A 24,342-nucleotide genomic window follows, 5' to 3' on the forward strand; every position below is an offset into this window, starting at 1 on the left:
CGATAGTGCTCACCCCCACCCACGAAAATGCTCACCTGTTCCTAACCTACTCTTGACAATGCTCACCCTGTTCCTCACCCACTCCGACAGTGCCTTGACAATACCAACTCCCTTCAGCAGACCACCCCATCGATATTTCTCACCCAAGTTCCCCCCCCCCCACCTCACACGACGACGATGCTCGCCCCCCCCCCCCCCCTTCCTCACTCCCAACTGTGCTTGGCACCCCTTCCTCACAACAATGCTCTCCCCCATCCTCACTCCCGACGATGCTCAATCCCCATCCTCACTCCCAACAATGCTCACCCCCATCCTCACTCCCGACGATGCTCAATCCCCATCCTCACTCCCAACAATGCTCACCCGCCTTCCTCACTCCTGATGACGCTCGCCCTCCCTCCTGACGATGCTCACCCCACTCACAACAATTTACATTCCCTTTCCCACCGTTCCTGACTATGTTTATCCTCATCCTTGTCCAACAAGTGCTCAATTTCACCCCTGACAGTGCTCGCCTTCTCTAACCCCACCCCACAATTCTCCTAAAAATGCATTCTCTCCCAACATTGATCAAATAGGAGCCAGGGATTCCAGAAGGTGAGTCGGGCGAGGGGATGAACATTACCCGGGAGGATGAGCCAGAAGAGCGGGTGAACAATGCTGGGATAGGGGTGAACATTGCTAAGATGGGAGTTGAACAGTGTGTAGGAGTTGAAGCATGGTGGAGAGGTGAGATCAATATGGGTTGGGGGGGCGGGGGTGAACATTGACGGGATAAGGATGTAGATTGTTGAGTTTTTTTAAAAATTAAGATTTTCCCATTTGTTACAATACATTTTATATCAAAACCCTTATTCCCCATAGTAGACGGCACACAAAACCCACATAACAAAAACTCCAACCAACCACACACACCATCCACCAAGATGATAAACTAAACCGACCAAGCAAACAATATATCCCTAGACCCCCAACCCACTCACCCCCCCCCGCAAGCAACTGATGTTGATTAATCTCTTGAAATAGGCAACAAATTACATCTCCAGTAGAACCCTTCAACCAACCCCTGACTGTATAGTTGACTTTCTTCAGGTACAAGAGTTCCATTTGGTCCCCAACCACACCGAGGCGCTGAGCGGAGAAGAGGACCTCCACTCCAGCAGAACTCGCCTCCAGGAAATCAGCAAGGCGAAGGCAAGGCATCTGTTTTCAGTGCCATCTGCAACCCTGGAGAGTCCAATACCCCCAAAATGGTCATCAAAGGACAAGGCTCCAGCTCAATATTCAGCATCGCCGACTTGGTGTTGAAGAAGGTGACCAAAAGCTTACCAATTTGGTACAGGACCAGAACATGTGTCTATGATTGGCCGGCCCCTCGGAACACCCGCTCGCACCTGTCCGGTGCCTCAAGAAAAAAAAAAAATCACTCATCAATTTTGGTCAGGTGCACCCTGTGCACTACCTTAAACTGGATCAGACTAAGCCGCGTACATGAAGACATGGGCCGGGATTCTCCCTTCTGGGGACTAAGTCCCCACGCCGGCGGAAAACCGGCAGCAACCATTCCGGCGTCAACAGCCCCCGGAGGGGTTGGTTGCCGCTCCAGCTGGTGCCGAAGGGCCGGCGTGAGTTTGCGCATGCGCGGAATGGCCAGCATGATCTCGCGCATGCGCAGACGGCCGGCGTATTTCCGCGCATTTGCGGGGGTTCTCTTCTCCGCGCCGGCCCCTGGGCGATATGGCGGAGCCCTACAGTGGGCCCGGCGTGGAGGAAAGAAGTGCCCCCACGGAACAAGCCCGCCCGCAGATCGGTGGGCCCCAATCGCAGGCCAGGCCACTGTGCCCCCCCCGGGTCGGATCCCCCCAAGAACCGCCCCCGCATACTCACCTGCCAGATCCCGCCGTGCGTGAGGTGAGTAATTCATGCCGGCGGCACTGGCCAAAAATGGACGGCCACTAGGCCCATCTGGACTCGGAGAATCGTCGAGGGGGCCGCTATCAACAGCCCCCGACCAGCGTGGCGGGAATTCCGCTGCCGCCTGAAAAATGGCACCGGAGAATACGGCAGCCGGCGTCAGGGCGGCGGGGCGGGATTTGCGCCTCCCCACGGGGATTCTCCGACCCGGCGGGGTGTCGGCGAATCCCGGCCATGTAGTTCACCCTGCAAAGGGCTTCACTCCACATCTCATCATCTACTATAGGCCTCACTCCCTCTGCCACTTCATCTTCACTCCATCCGCCAAATACGATTTCTCAGACATAATTTGCCCATAAATACCAGACGTGCTCCCTCTTCCGACCCCGCCGACGAAAGTATCCTTTACTTTTAAAAAGAAAAAATCAAAAAATGTTTATGTTGAGATTTTTGTGATACAAAACAAGCGTGGATGAACAATAGGAGACAAAAGGTAAAGAAACATATTTACATCGTCGGTTTCAATTATTTACATGCATACATCATCGTTCTTCTTTCATTATTTACAGTGGTGGTTACAATTTCCTGTTCATCGACACCCATTAGTTTTTGGGTTTCGGCTGTTTCCCCTGCTCCCTCCCCCTTCTTAATCTCTCCTCCCCTCCGGCTCTCTGGCCCCCCCCCCCCAAAAAAACTGGGTCATTTGTTTTGCCTTCTTCCCTCATCTATATTTGTACCCTGTTCTGGTTATGTTGGTATGATACAGCATCTCATGCTTCTTTTGTTGGGCATGCCTCCCTGCATCCCCATCCCCCTTCCTTGCTGTGTCGTGGCTACCGATTCATGTTCTTTGACTTCTTCGTTATTCGCTACAAACAGATCTTGGAACAACCGAGTGAATGGCTCCCACGTTTTGTGGAAGCCCTCCTCCGGCCCTCGGATGGCGAATTTAATTTTCTTCTTTTTCAGAAATTCTGATAGGTCTGACAGCCAGTCTGCAGCTTTGGGTGACGCTGCTGACCGCCAGCTGAGGCAGGCGATTAGGGAGGCAAAGGGAAGGGTGTCAGCCCTCCTCCCAATGAAGAGATCTGGCTGTTCTGATACCCCGAAGACTGACACTCTTGGGCATGGTTCCACCCTCACCCCCACCACTATTGACATCGAGACACCCCCCCCCCCCCCCCCCCCCCCCCCACACCCCGCCCCAGCTCAAACTTTGCTTCAATTCCTCTAAGCTGGCAAACACCCCCTCTGTAATCAGATCCCCGAATCTCTCCAGCCCCTTCCCACACCTTGAAAGTTGTGTCCAATCTTAACGGCTGAAATAAACGATTGGCATAGATAAGGACCAGACGCGACATGGCTCCCAGCTTAAAATGCTGCCTGAATTGTCTCCATATCTTCCAAGTAGCTACCACCACCCGGTTTGAGGCGTACCTGGCCAGAGAAAATGGAAGGAAACCACCTCAGCTCAGGAACCAGCCATTTCCCCCACAAAGGATTCTCAAGTGCCTGCCCAGAGGATATAGGCCCAAGGCCCTACCAAGATGGCCACCAAACCATGCCAAATGTTAAAACAAAGACAATCCCATGGTCACTGTCAGAAAATTAACCCCCCCCACCCAGAAATCTATATTGATCATATTTCAGAAACCAGTACCCTCTCCCAACCCCAACCCCTAACCAAACAAAAGCGCTAGGTTCATTGAACCACTAAAACTGGTCCAACAAGCTGAAAACCCTCCTCCCCACCCCCACCTTGCTCCCATCCGCTTGCTAAAACTTTAATGCCAGCGAAGTAGTCCCTACCCAGGGCCGAAAAATGAAAAGGTGCCCCTATCCGTTCTGGCTGCCGAAACATAACAAAAACCCAGCACCCCTTCAAAAATACGTTCCCACCGGCAGCCATCTATTTCCAAATATAAGAAAAATAGTGCCTTAAACAATATCCTACAAAACAGTTATACTCCCGTTCCCCACTGTACAACTTGTACAAACAACCCCATCCCAACCCCCCAAAAAAGACGAAATAACAACAATACGTACAAAATCCAGAATGCAAAATATCCCAAAACCCTTTCCATAACAACCATAACAGGTCCACACAGAGCCCGTTTGACTCGACCCCAGTCCATGCTCTGTAACAAATGCTTCTGCCTGCCCCGAAGTATCAAAGTAATGGTCCTTTGTCCCGAAGGTAACACACAACCTTGCACGGTACACCACTCCAAACCTCACTGTACTCTTGTATAACACCGCTTTGAACTTATTAAAGGCCGCCAGCTTCTTCACCAGCTCCACACCGAGATGCTTCCTTCCCATCTCAGGTCACTATTCTCCTTGGCCGAATTAAGGACCCGCTCCTCCTGGAAGCTGTGGAATCTGGCTATCACCGCTTGTGGGCCTGCTAATGATATGCAAATGGTGTCTACTGTACGTGCGGAGTGAAACACATCGCCGTTTTTGAGGTGACGGAGAATCGCGATTTGGCGTCAAATTGGTGGCTGCCACAATTTTGGTGTCGGAAGTTATTTTCCTCCCAATCGAATTTCCCCATTTCGGCGACGGCTAACGGAGAATCAAGCCCGCTGTCTCAGTTGGCTCCATGTTCTCAACGTGGCTAACACCACTGGGCTGGATGTGCATTTTGCCAGTAGGATGGGAGCATTGCCATGGCGAGGGCTTGGCGGGTTGCTCCCTTGCAGGAGGACTCCATCCGTTTCTGTTCTCTCATCCATCCCCTCACTCTCGGCTGTGGCTGCCCAGTGGTAGTATTGTAAGTTCGGAAGGGCCAGGCTGCCCATGTTCCTTCACCTCTGCAGTGTTATCTTGGAGATTCTTGGGTTCTTTCTCGCTCTCTCTCTTCCCCCACCCACCCACACACACACCATGATTATTTCAACTATATCTTGGAAAAAGACCTTGGTGATGAAGATCGGTATGGATCTCATCTGTCATCGTTCTCACTGATGCCAAGTCTTCCCACCAAGGAAAGCGAGAGTGCATCCCATCTCTGTAGGTCCTTTTTAACTTCCTCTGCCAGACTGGTCATATTCCACTTGTGGATCCGTGTCCAGTCATGGGCTATCTGGATCCCCAGGTAGCGGAATTTGCTCTGGGCTAGTTTGAATGGAAGACCCCATAGCTCTGTCGCTCTTGCCCAAGTTGAATTTGTAGCCCGCGAAGGTCCCAATCTCCTTCAGGAGCTTCATGATTACTTTTTAGGCCGTTCTGCGAGTCCAAGATGTAGAAAAGCAGGTCATCCACATACAGTGAAACTCTGTGCTCTCTGCCTCCTCTTCGGATGCCATTCCAGCCTTTCACATCTTGCAGTTCAACCCTGGTTCAATTGCCAGGGCGAACAGGAGCGGGAACAACGAGCATTTCTGCCTTGTGCCTCTGTGCAGCTGGAAGTACTCAGAGTTGGTCCGAACGATCGCCTTGGGGCCCATGAGGTAAACCCCGTCCCTACCCCAAACCGCGCCAGTACCTCCTGAGGTGCTTCCATTTGACTCTGTCAAAGACCTTTCCAGCATCCAAGGAGACCATCACCTGTGGTGTTCTCTCCCCGGGTCGGGTCATTATCACATTCAGCAGCCGCCTGATGTTCGTAGTTCGCTGTCTACCCTTGACAAAGCCCATCTGGTTCCCTGCAACCACTTCTGGTATGAAGTTCTCCAGTCTCTTAGCCAGAATTTTCCTAAGTATTTTCACATCCTACGTTGAGCAGCGAAATAGGTCTGTACGATCTGCATTCCGTTGGGCTTTGTCTTTCTTGGATATCAGCGATATCATGGCCTGTGTTAGTGTTGGAGGCAGGGTGCCCCGCGCTAGTGAATCTGCAAACATTTCCCGTAGGTGTGGGGCCAGGGTTGGTGCAAATGTTTTATAAAACTCTGCCGGGAGCCCATTGAGTCTCGGCGCCTTCTCCGCCTGCATGGAGTTGATGCTCTCCATGACCTCTCCCAGTCCTATTGGTGCTTCCTGCACCCTCCGTCTGTTAGCACCCTCCGTCTGTTAGCACCCTCCGTCTGTTAGCACCGTCCGTCTGTTAGCGCCCTCCGTCTGTTAGCACCCTCTGTCTGTTAGCACCCTCCATCTGTTATCCCCTGTGGTGGTATGTATTAGGGGTAATGTGGTACCTGTGAAACCAAGAGGCTATTAGCTGACAGGTCCCGGGTCCTGATTGGATCTGCCGACTTCTGGCTCCGCCCTGAAGGCGGAGTATAAGAGCCCGAGCTTCTCCCCGCAGCCTCATTCTGTTGCTGAGCTGCTGGGGACAAGTCTCGCTTAATAAAGCCTAGATCGACTCCATCGCTTCTCGTCTCGCGTAAGTCATTGTGCGCTACATCCCCCACGACTGGCATGTCCAGTCCATCGTGGAACTGTTTAATCCCTGAGTCCTCGTTGAGGAGCTCAGAGGTTTACAGACCCTGGTAGCAGGCCTCAAAGGCTTGGTTGACTTTTTTTGGTTTGGGTACCAGTCCACTTCTATCTTTTACCTGTACTATCTCTCTCATGGCTCAGTTGGTGAGCCAATGGGCGGCTGACCTTCCCTCCGTGTTCTCAGAAGGTCCCCTGTGTCTGTCAGAGTTGGTGCACTGCTTTCCTGGTGGATAGCAGATTAAAGTCCATTTTTAGCTTTTTCCTCGCCACCAGACGCTCTATGGCCGGGGCCTCGAGTATTTTCTGTTGGTCCCCAGGATGGAGTCGGATCAGTTGCTGCCAGGCCACCCTCTCTTCCCTGTCTCTATGTGCCTTGTAGGCTATGATCTCTCCCATAATCAGTGCCTCCCAGAATGTGGAAGGTGGGACTTCCCCGTTCTGGTTGTTAGAGATGTACTCACCTATGGCCTGAGATGTTTTCTGGCAGAAGACCTTGTCGGCCAAGAGGTCCATGTCCAACTTCCATATGGGGCGTCTGGCACGGCCAGTCTCCAACCTCACATCCATCTAATGTGGAGCGTTGTCAGAGCTGACTATCCCGGAGTATTCCGCTCTGACTATTTCTGGAAGCATCGATTTCCCCACTGCAAAGAAGTTGATACAGTTGTGTATCTTGTGTACCGGTGAGAAGAACAAGAATTCCTTCTCACCAGGGTGTAAGAACCATCATGGGTCCACTGTCCCCATCTGCTCCATGAACGTTCCCAGTTCCCTAGCTATACCTGTCCTTTTCCCTGTTCTGTCGTCCCAGTTGGGAGCATACAGGTTTACCAGGACTACCGGTGCCCCGTCCAGGACATCGCTGACCATGACATACCGTCCCCCTGGATCCATAACCTTCCATGTCGCCTCAAACACTGTCCTCTTATTAATCAGTATGGCTACCCCCTTAGCCTTCGTCCCGTAACATGAGTGGTATGTATGTCCTACCCAGCCCTTCCTTACCCACAGTCAGTCCTTTCCCCTCGGGTGCGTTTCTTGCAGGAAGACTATGTCGGCTTTCAAACTTCTTAAATGGGTGAAGACTCTGGATCTTTTCACTGGGGCGTTAAGTCCCCTGACATTACCTGGTGGGGGGTTTCTGTCCCCCCCTTCCTGCGGGGTCAAACATACTTACCTAGTGAATGTGCCCCTGTACTCCAGGTTTCCCCTTTTGTTAGGGGGCTGTCCAGAATGGCCACTGTCATCGTTCTCACTATGAGGCCAAACCCCTGCAGTCTGGCGTTTCCCTTTACAAAGGGAGCTCCCAACATGGCCGCCAACTGTGCGTCCGCCATGTGGATACGCCCCTGCACTCCGGAGCTTCCCTTTGTTTTGGGACCCTCCAAAGTGGCTGCTTGTGGCACCATACCGTATCCTCAACCTGCCCTTTACTTGCCAAAACCAATCTGAGACCCTGCCCTTCTCTTCATGCTCACCTCGTATTCTTTCTCCGCCCCCCTTTACATTCCCCTCCCTGTCCAGTGTCCCGTTCCTTCCCTGCCAGGCGCTCCGCCCCTGCCGGGAGGTGGCCGTGGCCCCCCCTTGCTATCATACCTGCTGCGCTAGCTTTCCCCATTAGTGTGGTGGCCCACCTCCCGGGGCTGGTCTTACCCCTCTCATGCCCACTGACTGTCTGCTACCTCTGCCTGTCCTCGCCCTCACCTGCGTGCCACTGCCGTCGCCCTTCTCTGTGGGTCTGATCTTTCTGATCATAGCGAGGCAATACAGGCCCGTGCAAACATAGTGTGTGTCCATCATAATTCTTCTTTCCTTCTTCAGCGTTGCCTTGCCTGCCCCTGTCCAGGCTGTTCGCCCTAACAAACTCGTCCGCCTCCTGAAGTAATGTTCCTTATTTTTTTTGAACGTGACATCGGCACGGTGGTGCAGTGGTTAGTGCTGTTGCCTATGGCGTTGAGGACTCCGGTTCGATCCCGGCCCTGGGTCACTGTCCGTGTGGAGTTTGCACATTCTCCCCGTGTCTGCGTAGGTCTCACCCTGACAACCCAAAGATGTGCAGGTCAGGTGGATTGGCCATGCTAAATGCTGGCTCTGTTCCTTCCCTTTCTTAAGTGAGGCTGAGATGCTACCAAATGTTCAAGCTAATTTCACCTAAAAGTGCCTATTTGGCTAAGTTCTGGAGGAGAGCCACCTGATGTATGTCTGCTCAGCACATCACTCACTGGAAGTCCATAATGTAGGGAAACTTGGGAGTCAATTTGCACATTGCTCACAAAGAACAATGAGGTAAATGACCAGTAATTTTGTTTGTTACTGATGTTGGTTTAGGAATCTGTATTGGCAAGAACACCCCTGCTCCTCTCCGAACAGTGACATGAGGTAGAGATAAGGAATCAAAGAGTAAGAAATTCATCAAATGCATTCCACGTGAATAGATAGTCTGGTATGCTATAAATATTACTTAAGCTAGTAAATAAGGTCTGGTATATTTGGTTTTCTCACTGAAGAAATCTCCAGTTTAAACTATGACAAAATGTATGATTTCTGATACTTTTGCTGTGTTACATTTTTGCTGTTTATTGATATTTGACTTTTTCATCCAAAACATGCTAATTTGGTCAGAGTCACAGCTGCAAAGTTTCCCATATACATTCCCATATTATCAGTTTGAGTTATTAATTTCCATCTTTGGTGTGACCATGTAACATTAAAGTAGATAATTATATGCCAATATTTGTATGTAAGAAATAGATTTGATTTTGCCACTAATAATTTTTTTAAAGTTCCCTGCCACTAGTTTCTAACCCTTGTTCTTGTCTTCAGATGTTACATTACCTTCCAACCTAGCTGCCACCAATTTCACGTCCACTTCAGTTCTTTGTACAGATGACAACATTACAGGATCAAGGAAGAATGGATGCCTTTCAGAATCTTTGGAAGATGCCTGCCTTTTGCCAGCTGATATAATGCAAATTTATAATGAGCTAAAGTGCATACGGCAACACTTGCAGGTGCTACAGTATGGCATAATTATGATTGTCAAGATTAGTTTAAGTCAGTTTCTTTTAAACAAATGCATAATTATAACCATATGTGGATTAGTCAAAAAGTTGCTAGGCATGATTTTTTTCAGCTTTTAATTCATCACTCTTCTACACCCAAGTAGCTGCTGAAACTTCACTCATTGGGGCTCAATTTGGAATGATTGGAACAAATGTTCCAAAGCAGAAATAAATTCTTACACTGCAAATGCCAGTGCAGACCAATTGAATTCTTAAAAGTTGTCGGGCAATCTACTTTGCTGCTGTTTGTTACTATGGTGCAATTAACTTAAATGTGGATGTAAATTGTGGTGACAGCAATTCTGTTTGATGAAAATATATGAAGTACAGAACAGAACCAAAAAAGGAATCTAGATAGATTGTGCCAAAATTGCTCATACTGGATAACGAGAGATATTGTAGGCCTCGTCAAAAAGAAAAAGGAGAATTTGTCAGGGCTAGAAGGCTGGGAACAGACGAAGCCTGTGTGGAATATAAGGAAAGTAGGAAGGAACATAAGCAAGGAGTCAGGAGGGCTAGAAGGGGTCATGAAAAGCCATTGGCAAATAGGGTTAAGGAAAATTCCAAGGCTTTTTACACGTACATAAAAAGCAAGAGGTTAGCCAGGGAAAGGGTTGGCCCACTGAAGGACAGGCAAGGGAATCTATGTGTGGAGCCAGAGGGAATGTGCGAGGTACTAAATGAATACTTTGCATCTGTATTCACCAAAGAGAAGGAACTGGTGGACGTTGAGTCCGGAGAAGGGTGTGTAGATAGCCTGGGTCACATTGAGATCCAAAAAGGTGAGGTGTTGGGCGTCTTGAAAATTATTAAGGTAGATAAGTCCCCAGGGCCTGATGGGATCTACCCCAGAATACTGAAGGAGGCTAGAGACCTTGACAGAAATCTTTGGATCCTCACTGTCTTCAGGTGATGTCCCAGAGGACTGGAGAATAGCCAATGTTGTTCCTTTGTTTAAGAAAGGTAGCAAGGATAATCCAGGGAACTACAGGTAGGGAAATTACTGGAGAGAATTCTTCGAGACAGGATCTACTCCCATTTGTAAGCAAATGGACGTATTAGCGAGAGGCAGCACGGTTTTGTGAAGGGGAGGTCGTTTCTCACTAACTTGATAGAGTTTTTCGAAGAGGTCACAAAGATGATTGATGCAGGTAGGGCAGTGGATGTTGTCTATATGGACTTCGGTAAGGCCTTTGACAAGATCCCTCATGGCATACTGGGACAAAAGGTGAAGTCACACAGGATCAGGGATGAGCTGGCAAGATGGATACAGAACTGGCTAGGTCATAGAAGGCAGAGAGTAGCAATGGAAGGGTGCTTTTCTGATTGGAGGGCTGTGACTAGTGGTGTTCCGCAGGGATCAGTGCTGGGACCTTTGCTGTTTGTAGTATATATAAATGATTTGGAGGAAAATGTAACTGGTCTGATTAGTAAGTTTGCAGACGACGCAAAGGTTGGTGGAATTGCGGATAGCGAAGAGGACTGTCAGAGGATACAGCAGGATTTAGATCGTTTGGTGACTAGGGCGGAGAGATGGCAGATGGAGTTTAATCCGGCCAAATGTGAGGTAATGCATTTTGGAAGGTCTAATGCAGGTAGGGAATATACAGTGAATGGTAGAACTCTCAAGAGTATTGACAGCCAGAGAGATCTAGGTGTACAGGTCCACAGGTCACTGAAAGGGGCAACACAGGTGGAGAAGGTAATCAAGAAGGCATACGGCAGGCTTGCCTTCATTGGCCGGAGCATTGAGTATAAGAATTGGCAAGTCATGTTGCAGTTGTATAGAACTTTAGTTAGGCCACACTTGGAGTATAGTGTTCAATTCTGGTCGCCAAAATACCAGAAGGATGTGGAGGCTTTAGAGAGTGTACAAAAAGAGATTTACCAGGATGTTGCCTGGTATGGAGGGCATTAGCTATAGACGGAGGTTGAGGGGCGCCTGATAGAGGTCTACAAAATTATGAGGGGCATAGTCAGAGTGGATAGTCAGAGGCTTTTTCCCAGGGTAAAGGGGTCAATTACTACAAGGCATAGGTTTAAGGTGCGAGGGGCAAGGTTTAGAGGAGATGTACGAGGCAAGCTTTTGTACACAGAGGGTAGTGGGTGCCTGGAACTCGCTGCCGGAGGAGGTGGTGGAAGCAGGGAGGATAGGGACATTTAAAGGGCATCTTGACGAATACATGAATAGGATGGGAATAGAGGGATACGGACCCAAGAAGTGTGGAAGATTTTAGTTTAGATGGGCAGCATGGTCGGCACAGGCTTGGAGGGCCGAAGGGCCTGTTCCTGTGCTGTACTTTTCTTTGTTCTTTGCATCTTGTGAAATTGAGTACTTGGTCCTGTTTTTAAAAAGATTTATATCCAAAATTAAGGCTGCACTTGGACTAACATAATAACTATATACCAGTGAGTCAGTTTAGGATTGAAAAATTATTTCAATAAAAATTGAAAGATGAATTAAAATAGATTTTCAATTAAAATTTGAAATATTCGTTTTGCAAAACAGTATCGGCTGAGAGGTGGAGTAAAGTATTTTTCCTCATCCTGATTTGTTTCCTCTTTCCCCAAAATAAAGGACAGATGGTTAATTTGAATGCTTCTCAAGCAAACCGAAATGCTGATCTGTGCCAATATTGGAAAATGTAAACATAATAATTAGTGGTAGCTGAGTGAGAGAGACAAAGAAAAACACCCAGGAAATGCTAACTTTTACATTTGTAGAGAACTCAGAAACTTCTTAGAAACTTCTGTCGTCAGTTTGTTTAATTGTCACCCCCTGCCCAACCCAGCCCTACCTCTGCCCTGGTCCTTTACTGCTGACAGACCCCAAGAATTCCATCAGTGAACCAAATGCTATAATTCGTCCAAACATTCTGCCAAACCCCAGATCCCCAAATTCCTTCTCCAAAGTGGTGCTAGACCACAAGATCTCTCTCCATTCTGCCAAACCCCAGCTACCTCCCGCAGTGTAGCTAAACTGTAACCTTGCACATCAGTTCTGCAAAACCCCAAGACCATCCTCCAATGCTACCAAATCTTAGAATTGATCCTACTCGGCTAAACCCTACCTATTTCTAAGCAGTGTGAAATAGTAATTGCCTACCTGCTAATCATACTTATTGAACATTATCTTTCTATGTGTCCTTAACAGTAAAATTCTAAGAAAAAAGATACATACATAGAGAAAGAAAGGCATATAAAGTAAGGGTATACAATTTTTATCTGTATACAATTTCACAAAACAATGGACAACATTGCAGAATTTGATCCTCAAAACACCAAGTTCAACATTATTAAAACAGGCCACTGCATTGTTAACCATGATAACTAAAGGGCTAGATTACAAAGCAAGAATAGTTTTTTACAGCTGTAAAAAGCCCTAGTTGGACCGTGTTCTAATAACTGTGTATCATAGAATCATACAATCCCTACAGTGCAGAAGGAGGCCGTTCGGCCATCAAATCCGCACCGAGCATTTGAAAGAGCACCCTACGTAGGCCCACACCTCCACCCTATCCCTGTAACCAATTATCCCACCTAACCTTTTGGACACCAAGGAGCAATTTAGCATGGCCAATCCACCTACCCTCATATTTGGACTGTGGGAGGAAACCGGAGTACCAGGAGGAAACCCACGCAGACACAGGGAGAAAGCGCAAACTCCACACACTCGCCCGATTCCTGATTTGAACCTTGGTCCCTGACGCTGTGAGGCAACAGTATAATTATCACACCTAAGAAAATATATATTGACTTTGGAAGAAATGCAATACGTATTTAACAGTGTTACCAGTGCTCCATGGGTTAAATTATGAATAGCGATAACATAAACTCATCTAGTATTCCATAGAATAGTGAAGGTTGAAGCAATATTAGATTGCAGTTTTTGGATTTTGAGTGGAATTGATTAAATGGATAGTGGAAAATCTTTTCCTCACTAGGTCGTGGGGATATAATCTTAATCATAGCCAATCAGGAGATTAATTTAGGAAGTACTTCTTCATGCAGAGGATAATAGGTCTCGAACTCCCTCTCTCTCAAAAAGCAGTAGATCCTGAATCAGTTAGTAACTTTGATTGTGAGAGCGACAGATTTCTGCCTGCCAAGTATACTTGGAGATATCGAGCCAAGGTGATGGATGGAGTTAAGATGCACAACACAGTTTCATTGAATGTTGGAATATGCACAATCATAGAATTACAAAATTGTTATGTTGCAGAAGGAGGCCATTTGGCCCATCATGTCTGCACCGGCTCTCCAAACAATTATCACGACTTAGTGCCACTCCCCCACATTTCTGCGCAATGTTTCTATTCAAGTAATCATCTAATACACTCTTGAATGCATTCCAGATCCAAACCAATCTTGTGAAAAAAAAAAAATTCTCTCAAAACATTTGCAAGGGATTGAATAGCATTCTCCTATTCCTATGTTTCTTTAAAAAGTAACTTGAATGAGGTAAGCAATGGCACTGTCTCCTATATCTTTCTCCCATATCTTTCTTTCACACTCATACTTCCCAAAGTGAAAATTACTTTTACAAGTTTAATGGCAATATTAATTTATCAAGTTTGTATGATATTTTGTTATGTTAAAGGCATTATAAAAATGCATATATAGTTTTTTTGTGGAGGAACAGAACATTTACCTGCTATTTTGCTTTTAAGATTTAATGCATGTGTCTAATAAGTAACAGTCCTTATTTTTATGTTGTAATGCAGAGAGAAAGTGTGGCATTACAGGAGCACAGACGTCGGGTGCAGTCACATGAACAACATTTAGCGAACCGTGAGGCTTTGCTTTTCAAACATCAAGATGCATTAACAAAATTAAGAGGAGTAGAGGAAGAAGTTCATGCTAAATTTCAGATTATGAAGGAGGTATAGTAACTACATCAAGTTACTCATTACACTACATTTGATAGCTTACATTTCATTTTTACTGATTATCAACAGCTGTTACTTATTAGAAACTGTCCAATTGATAAATGTATTTGAATCCCAGTAGCATTTTCTTTACATTATTTAGAAACACTTCTGATTTATTTATCATGAATATTTTTCAAGAAAATATGTTCTTATGTATTTCTCCTGTTTTGTTTCGTATGATAAATGATGCCTCAAACCAATGGACTTTATTTCCCATACATTGTTCATCATCATTCTGCTGTCCTCCCTTTACTCAAGAATGAAAAATACATCAATATTGTGGAAGTTAAAACTAGAGATTCTTTGATAGTTAAGTTAACGTATCATCCTGTTGCAACATATCCTGTTGTAAAATACTGTATTACTGTAGCATTTCTGCATAATTTAACATAATAGGAGGTTCAAAATATTGTACTCGTTTAGCTATACAGATTCCTGAACAAACGCTGCATGGTCATTACTGAAATAGTAAGAATGAGTTTTAAGTGAGTTTATTAATCATATTCCTCTTGTTAAGCAGCCAAGAAAATTCACAAATTCTGTTTTTTATTGCATAAAATGTGGACAGGTAAGGGGACATTCTGGGAAAGATCTGATTTTTTTTGAAGAAACACAACAGCATTGTTCAACCTCAAAAGAATAAAAGGAATCTTTCATCTGTATCAAATAAAGTTAGCATGGTCCCTTTCTAAAGCAATGGAAATTTAACCTCTACAGAACAGATCATGACACACGAACACCATAAATGCTTTATTTAAAAATCAGACAAGTTTCCTTAATAGAACAGCACACTTACCCAGTGAACCACAAGATCTTAAATTTGATCCCAAATCAGTTTGGAAGTTATTTGATTCAGCCAAGTTAGTGGTAAGGACTTTATAATTAACTTGAAAACCCCTGTGCCATGAAGGAAAAAAATGTTATCCAAGATCTCTGCTCTTAGTCTGATGCGTGAACACTGAATAGGGATAGGATTAGGTCCTATTCTTTTGGTCAGCCGGTTATCTGCCTGGCTGGAAACTCATCACCATATTTAATAGCTAATCCAAATCATTGAATTTTCTTTTTGCACCATGTGGAGTGCACACTCTGCTTTCTCAAGGACATACTTTGCTTACCGTAGCCCTAATAACGTTGATGCATTTGCCAAAAGTCAAGGCTGAGTAAAGCTTAAGCGTGCATAAAGATACTGAGGGAATATAACCAGTTTAAATGTCATATCTTATGAATTCATAATTTGTTGATCTTTGCCCACCTTAGGCTTCGGCTGAAGGATTATCTACAACTAAGTGGGAAGAATCCAGCCCTCATTAACTAATTTGGTCCTCATCGGACTGGCCTACCCCTCAACATTTCATCATTAGCATTTTGCTGAAGGGTAACCAAAGTGTAACGAGCCTGCAGGTTTCAGTAATTTACCTCTTGCCTTTGTTCAGTACTTCAGTTTCCAATCGATCAGGATCCTGCTCTTCATGGTAGACAACATAAGAAGTCACCATGTTACCCTTTCAACACAGATATAGGTTTGAATAAAATTCAAAGTAATGTGAGAAATTCTCTTTTCAGCACCTGCACATGAAACAAGTTTGGGCAGCTTCAACCAAGTCTCTATTGGATGGGGGCTTAATACCAAACTGCCTTTAATTCAACAGTGACAATCTTATCATGGTGCAGTCAGGCAGTGTTCTGAATATTTGATTAAGACTTATTGTTCAAACAAAGCAACTGGCCTAATGCATTTGATGCTGACTCTGCCCAAAATGGAAAATTACAATTTTTCTCACTAAATATAGTGGGCTGAATTCTCCGTAGCCCGACACCAAAATCGTGATCGGGAATCGGTGGAGAAAGGATTCCGATGCTGGAATCGGGGCAGGCGCCGGTTTGATGTTGGTCAGCAATGCTCCGCCCCCTCCAAACCCGAGTCAACGGGATGCGTGCCGTTGCCACGCCATTGGCCAGCCCACCCGCGATGCTGCGCCCCGAGGTCTCGACGGCGCGGGGCATGTGTTCTCCAAGTAGTCGGGAACCCGGCATGCCGGCTGCGGACAATGTCCAGCGCTGCCACACTCTTCCTGGATCCGTGCCGTTGGCCACGGGGATTTCTGCTAGTGCTGGGGGTACTGGTGGGGGGTGGCCAGGCGGTGGACTGTGGGATTGCGGTTGGCGGGTTAGGGTTCAAACACGGCCAGTGCCATGTTTTATGGCCGACCGGTGCAGGTTATCAGCCCTGCGCATGTGCAGCCCGGGACCCGGCGATTCTACAGCTGTTTTCGGCGCGATCAACGGGTGTTTCACGCGCCGCCGGTGCTAGCCCCCCACCTGCACCGGAATCGGTGAGGGGTTCGCGTCGACTTTCCTGTCGTGAAACTCCCGCGGATTCTCCGTTCGCGCTCGCACTTAGCCTCAGGAACAGAGAATCCAGCCCAGTTACTTTGGTCATAGCAAAATTTCACTTGGCCTTAATAAATCATAGCAATGCTGCTTAAAAATCACACTTGCCCATATAAGATGACATATCCTCTCATTTTCAAAGTGCTAAAATCCGAAATCAATGGTATTTTCTTTTCAGCTTCTCTCCATTTATATTGGTAAATTTTCTTTTAATATGACAAATTGTAATTAAAATGCAGAATTCTTGTATTTATATAACTGTCAATTAGGTATTTCATGATATCTATTAATATCATTTATAGACCATCCCTTTAAAGCAATATCCACAAGAAAGGATGACTAATCGTATTTGTGAACCATCTCCCAATGTATATTGTATTTTCTTGAATTATATGGTCGGGCACTGACCCAAAGGCACACCCTGCCCAGTCAACACTGCAGTGTTGCCAGAGCCTAAGAACTGCCAAAATTGGCAGAGTTATCTCACGGTCACTGTAGTAATACTCCAAACGCAGCCAATGTCCCAAACACCGCCAATGTCCCAAACACCACCATCCCTGGTATGTCGTGTCCCACTGGCAGGGCAGATCACCAGAGGTGTTGGAACAGAGGTATAAAGTCTGGAGGGACTAGCCCTGGGAGCCATCAAGATTGACTGTGAACTGCATGAGGCCTCATGACATCAGGTCAAGCATGGATATGGAAACCTACTGCTCTCCCTGTTGCTCTGTTTACTTGCTATAAATATGGCAGTTAATAAGGTCGCCTTTCTTAATCCTGATTATGAGTATGCTTTCAGAGTCGCCAGGTATCTCTCGATGCTGCCACAAGGCTCAACCCGAATACCGATCAAAGAGCCAATACACCAGTTAGTTAGTTCAAAGTCAATACTACTTTATTTACGCACAGTATGATTTACTCATGCACAATAACACTACAGGCTAAACTATATCTATCACTAACACCTATACTTAACTTCGGCCCACTTAAGTCAGAGGAACAATGGCCGTTGTTCGGATCTGGGCCTGCTGGGTTCGAAGATGTAACAGGAGTACAGTTTAGGTTGTCCGTCTGGTAGCGAGCGTTGAACTTGAACTTACTTGCTTCTGGTGATGCTGGTGGAAGGGTCACTCCGCTTGAGAGCCGAATCCAAGAGACTGAACCTTTGGCGGGGGTTCCTTCTTATACTTGGAGGGGCTTTGCACGCTTTTAGGTGGGCCTTAAATTTGGTCCCAATTAATTGGGCCGCTTCTTGATCATTGTCATCGATCTAAGCCAATAAAGGGGCGGGTGCCTTGATGGCTGCACGTGTCCTAAGTGGCCGTTGGCCTTGCTTTGTTCGTGTCTTCTGGTTGGGATAGTGGCGCCGGAATGTCTGAGACAGTATCGGCTACCTGAGCATTAGTCCTTTGTTTTCCGGAGATGGGCCATCAATATGTAAATCGACCCAGAGTTTTGATTCCGTCTGCTGACTGCCTTCCAAATATACATTCAGGCTCTGTGCCTGCTTGTTGCTTTGTATTGTCCATTTTTCCCTATAGGCTCTGCGAGTGTCCATTTTATATACTGAAAGTGGCCATCCCAGATGGCTACATCCCTTAGCTGATGAATCAGTACTTCTCCGTGTTGCATACCACTTGGAAGAAGCATGGAATGTACTCTAGATGCCATCACAGAGTAGCTTGGTAGCAGCAGCACTGACTGAGCTGGCTGTGTCCTGCAGCGTGTATCTGCCTGACTGGCCATGTGGCTGGTGGTGAGAGAACTAACTAGAGAAAATAACCAACCTACTTAACCTTGCCTTAATCAATCTACTTGTCACAGATGTATCTCTCCATGTTGGTATTGGGAGGAGTGACCACTTCACAGTTATCATGGAGGCAAAGTCCTGTCTTCACACAGGATATTCTCCATCATGTGTGGCACTGCCATCATACTAACTGGCATAGATTCAGAACAAATCTAGCAGCCCAAAACTGGACACTATATACCATTAGCAGCACAGAATTGTATTCAACGGCAATCTACTATTGTGGCCCAATATATCCCTCACTCTATTAGCATCAAGCTAGAGGATCAATTCTGGTTCAAGAAGGAGTGCAAGAGAACATGCCAGGAACTGCTCCAAATATATGTATAATGAGGTGTCAATTTGGTGAAACTCTAACACAGAATCACATGCATGCTAAACCCCAAAACCCCCCAGCAGATTTGATTAAAGCTCTGCAGCCTTGTCACATCCAGTTTGAATAATAATAGACTAACCAGAGGAGAAGGATCCACAAATATCCCCATTCTCAATGATGAAGAGCCCAGAATATCAGTGCAAAAGACAAGGTTGAAACATTTATAACCACCTTCAACCAGAACTGCTGAGTGGAGGATCCATCTCGGACTCCCCTTGAGGTCGTCCGCGTCATAGAAGCCAGTGTTTAACCAATTTATTTCACTCACATGATATCAAGAAAAATCTGAAGGCACTGGATACAGCAAAGGCTATGGGCCCTGACAACACACCAACTGTTATATTGAAAGCATGTGTGACAAAAGTATCCACGCCCCTAGCCACGGTGTTCTAGTATAACTATAATATTGACATCTACCCGACAATGTGGAAAATTGGCCAGGTATGTCCTTTCTGTGAAAATTATGACAAATTCAATCTGGCCAATAGCCACTTCATCTGGCTGTTCTATGCATCCAAGCCAGATTGTGAAATACGAAACAAAACACAGTTCTTTTCCTTGATGGTAGGTTTATTCTCAGATGCAGCATTATAGATCTTTGTCTCTTAATTACCAACCCAGTGTCCATATGTGTTCTCGGTCCTTAATCAAACATTGACATCAGTTGCTTAGGTTTAACAATGTAATCCAACCAATAATTACAAAGTAATAAGAGAAAAAACGTTTTCCTATATTTCTTACAATTCTTCGTAAGATGTCTCTCTTCCAGATCTGCAACAATTTCTCCGTGTAAGCATTCCTCTTTGTAAAACAATATGATAATTGGTGATATGCGTCAACTCAATTTTATTTTGGAGATATTTTTTCTCTCCAACATTTCCTTTATATTAGTAATGTCAATCCTCAATATTTTGTCAGTGACACTCTTTGTCAAATGAACATATTCCCAAAGAAAATAGTTATCCACATAGCATTCAGTGGACAAACATTTCTCAGATAGCCCTTTGTCTGGGGTCTTTCCAAATGTTAGATAACTGCAGTCCCATACAGTCAGAAATGGGGGAATTCATAACGCGGAATTAAGAAATGGCTGAGGAACTAAATTCGTACCTAGATTCTGTCTTCACAAAGGAAGACGTGAATAATGGGCCAGAAGTTCTGAGAAACACAAATTTTAGTGATGAGCTGAAAGAAATTAATATTAGTAGAGAAATGGTCTGTGGGAAATTAATGGAATTGAAGGCGGATAAATCTCCAGGACCTGATGATCTTCATCCCAGAGTACTTAAGGAAGTGGCCCTAGCAATGGTAGATCCATTGGTGGTTATTTTTCAAAATTCTTTGGATTCTGGAATGTTTCATACCGATTGGAGGGTAGCTAATAGAAGCCCGCTACTTAAAAAGGGAGGTAGAGAGAAAACAGAGAACTCCAGACCAGTGAACCTAACATTGGCAGTAGAGATGATGTTAGAGTCCATTATCAAGGATTTCATAACACAGCATTTGGGAAGCAGTGGTATAATCAGACAAAGTCAGCATGGATTTATGAAAGGGAAATCATGCTTGACAAATCTACTGGAATTCTTTGAAGATGTACCTACAGAGTTGACATGGGCGAACGGTGGATGTGGTTTATTTAGGCTTTTGACAAGGTCTCACATAGCAGATTACTATATAAAGTTAAAGTGCATGGGATTGCAGTTAGTGTCTTGAGATGGATAGAAAGCTGGTTAGTAGACAGGGAGCGAAGTGTTGGAATAAATTGGTCGTTTTCCGATTGGCAGGCAGTGACTAATGGGGTACCACAGGGATCTGTGCTAGGACCCCAACTGTTCACATTATATATTAATGATTTGGACGAGGGAACTAAATGCATTATCTACAAATTTGCACATGATACAAAGTTGAGTGGGAGAGTGAGCCATGAGGAGGATACAGAGATGCTTCATACTTGTGACAATAAAAAATTATTATTATTATTCAGTGTGATTTGGACAGGCTGAGAAAGTGGGCATATGCATGGCAGATGCAGTATAATGTGGATAAATGTGAGGTTATCTGCTGTTTTATTTTTTCATTCGTGGAATGTGGGCGTCGCAGGCTGTACCAGCATTTATTGTCCATCGCTAATTGTCCTGGGGGGGGGGGTGGGGGGGGTGGCAGTTAAGAGTCAACCGCATTGCATTTTCAGTGGCAAAAATAGGAAGGCAGATTATTATTTGAATGGGTGTAAATTGAAAGAGATGGATACTTAGCGAGACCTTGGTGTCCTTGTGCATCAGGATTAGACAGAGGGTAGATTCAGAAAGAATGTTCCCGATGGTTATAGTTTGAGGATATGGGGTAAATCTTTTATGACTGAGGTGAGGTGAAATTTCTTCACTCAGAGAGAGTGAATCTGTGGAATTCACTATCACGGAAAGTAGTTGAGGCCAAAAGGTTGTGTGATTTCAATAAGAAATTAGATATAGCACTTGGGACTAAAGGAATCAAGGTATATGGGGGGGAAAATGGGATCAAGGCATTATACTTGATGATCAGCCATGATCATAGTGATTTTTTAAAAACAAATTCAATTGAGGGCCGATTTAGCGTGGCCAACCCCCTACCCTGCACATCTTTGGATTGTGGGGGTGAGACCCACGCAGACACAGGGATAATGTGCAAACTCCACATAGTCAGTGACCCAGGGCTGGGATCGAACCTGGGTCCTCAGCGCCCTGAGGCAGCAGTGCTAACCACTGTGCCACCGTGCCTTCCGTATGATCGCAATGAATGGCGAAGCAGGCTTGAAGGGCTGAATGGCCTACTCCTATTTTTCAGGTATGTTTCTATGTATTGTTTCAGTAGTGCCAGTGTTTCTGCATCTATAGTACTTTTAACTATCCTTTTATTTTCTTGTTTTCTCCCACCAAGAATAGGATAAACCCTCTTGTAATTTGATACTATCCAGAAGATAGGTATAGGAAGCATCAGGGGTAGAACATTGCTGGGTCTGCTTTTAGCTGAATGCAACTTACTTTCAGCAAGATAGACCTAACTGAGAAATACCATGCCCATAATCTCAACACAATATTTAATCTATAATCATATATGTTTAATTTCCCCAGCTTCCCTTTTACATAACTTGTTTTTTTAGGTGGTTTTATAAACACTTCTTTTGAAAGATTTCTCCCTACAAAAATGTGGCTTATATTGTTCAACTTACATTCTTATAAATAAATGTGACTAAGAAAATCTTCAAGATCACCTTTTCCTGACATGGGAGAGTCCACTCTAATATATTGATCATCAAGTCTCTCTTTGAAACCCCTTGCCACTAGTCTCACTTTAATTTTATATGTCCTATCGGGAAGTACTTTATTCAAAGATATCCACCTCCAGTAATGCCAGTTGTCCCCATTTGGCACTTCGGATTAAACACCAAATTATTTCCAACTATCCAGTTCTTTTTGTTTTGCCTTTCTTATTAATTTGCTTCTGATTTGTCTGTAGCCTCCAAAATCTTCCAATAATTAGGGCTCCTACTTCTAGTGGCATTCCTAGATTGTTCTATAGCAGTGTTTATCAAACTCTTTTTCTCGGGACCCACTTTTGCAAACCGACCTACCTTTGAGTCCCATGCCGGCCGACCTTCGCGACACACGCCACGTTCGCTTACCTTTAATGCAAAAGGGAAGCCTGCTTGGCCCTCATGATATCACTCCAATCCGGTTCACAGGAGGAGAGGGCAATGCGCATATCAGGTGCATAGTTCAGCCAGTTTCTTTGTGCCGTCTTCATCTTTGTGAGAATGGAAAATGAAACTTCATACATGTAGGAAGTCGTGAAGGGCAATAGCAACAAAATACTAATAGTTTTGGGAAAGTGCAAATTATGGAAAAGTGACAATTTGGAATTGCCCAAGATTAACATCACGCCCAGTAGTCTTGTTGAATGTGATTGATTACATTCAGATAGTTAGATTGTGAATAATGAGACTCAGTGGAAATGGTTTTCCGCTTTCCAACAGTGGTGAAACTGGAACTGTGAATTGACCATTTAGGAAAATCATTTAACTTTCATTATCATTGAAAGTGGTGGAAATTGAATGATTTGTGCAATGGGTGGGTAATCGACAATGCCAATTTTACACCTGGATGACAAGTTTTTTTCTTTTTTTTCTTTTCCACAGCAACATGCTGCAGAAGTCAGTCAACTTACAAATGCCTTCAAGGAGAAGATAAAAGAAAACAAGCGACTTAAATCCTCCTTTGACACATTAAAAGAATTAAACGACTCCTTGAAAAAACAGGCAAGAGCTATTTTCGAAAGCTTATATTACCATAATATGGTTGTGTTTCAACTGGTGCGACTATAGAGTGTTAGCTGCCTCAGGTCATTAAACGTAGTAACTGTTTCCTGAGCAGGGAATATCTTGCAGGTGTAATCAAGTTAGTTAGATCCTTCATGAGTCAGACCAACATGTGAATGAAGCTTTTAAAATTTCCTTTAATCTTAATTGTCTCTCTCTTCCCTTGGGTGTAGCACTGTCAAAAAAAAAAAATCAGGAGAAAAACATGAACATCTGTGTAGAACCATTTCATATCTGAAGCTGCAATATCACAACTCCAACTTTGCAGCACCCTCCTTCGCAGACTGCCAATCTTCGTCCACCACAAATTCCAAATTGACGAAAGCTCAGTTCTCTGCAACTTGTCTTGCACAAAAGCTAACTTATCCACCTAGATTGCTGACCTTCCCCAGTCCCACTATCAAAGTAAAAATCATTCTCATCAACAAACCTTTTCTCATATTATCTCTGCAACCTTTTGGGGCTAATTTACTGAATGTTGTTGAGCAGGTCAATAAATTTATAGCGATGAATTGCATTAAATGGCCAGCTCTGTTATCATTATAACCCATTTAGCACAATGCTTCTTTGTCACTTCAGTACTGTTCTGTTTGGGAGTGGGATAATGGCTGTTAGATAGGCAGACCATTATCCCGTCCAACTTGGAAATTAAATACTTTTATGCACACTTTGCTTGCAATGTTGGGTTCTTGGGAACTAACAATAATTTATTTGAAGGAATTTGAACTGATTTTTATCATGCGCTACTAAAAAAATGTTTTCTGCCGTCACAGAGGTAAATAAGCCAACGCAACTACATTTATGAACATAAATTTTTTAATTTAAAAAAAAAAAAAAAAAATGTTGTGTACCCAATTAATTTTTTCCAATTAAGGGGCAATTTAGCATGGCCAATCCATCTAGCCTGCACATCTTTGGGTTGTGGGGATGAGACCCACGCAAACACTGGGAGAATGTGCAAACTCCACACGGACAGTGACCCAGAACCAGGATCGAACCTGGGACCTCGGCTATCCCACTGCGCCACCATGCTGGCATTTATGAAAATGAATAATAAAGTACAATAATTAACACACTAAATATAGTGTAAATGTTTGAAATAAGTGTTACGACCA

At 44.9% G+C, this 24,342-nt stretch overlaps 1 protein-coding gene across 3 annotated transcripts in view; it reads left to right on the forward strand.

The window, feature by feature from the left end:
- LOC140391804 (coiled-coil domain-containing protein 138-like) overlaps window positions 1–24,342 on the forward strand; it is a 183,847-nt gene that overhangs the window by 86,225 nt on the left and 73,280 nt on the right. For all 3 annotated transcript variants that reach the window (XM_072476701.1, XM_072476703.1, XM_072476702.1), the window contains exons 5-7: window positions 9,124–9,311; window positions 14,087–14,245; window positions 23,048–23,167. In XM_072476701.1, the coding sequence (XP_072332802.1) occupies window positions 9,124–9,311; window positions 14,087–14,245; window positions 23,048–23,167 (467 nt within the window). The remainder of the gene's footprint in view (window positions 1–9,123; window positions 9,312–14,086; window positions 14,246–23,047; window positions 23,168–24,342) is intronic.

Source organism: Scyliorhinus torazame, chromosome 15 (assembly GCF_047496885.1).
Source record: "Scyliorhinus torazame isolate Kashiwa2021f chromosome 15, sScyTor2.1, whole genome shotgun sequence".
Classification (NCBI taxonomy): Eukaryota; Metazoa; Chordata; class Chondrichthyes; order Carcharhiniformes; family Scyliorhinidae; genus Scyliorhinus; species Scyliorhinus torazame.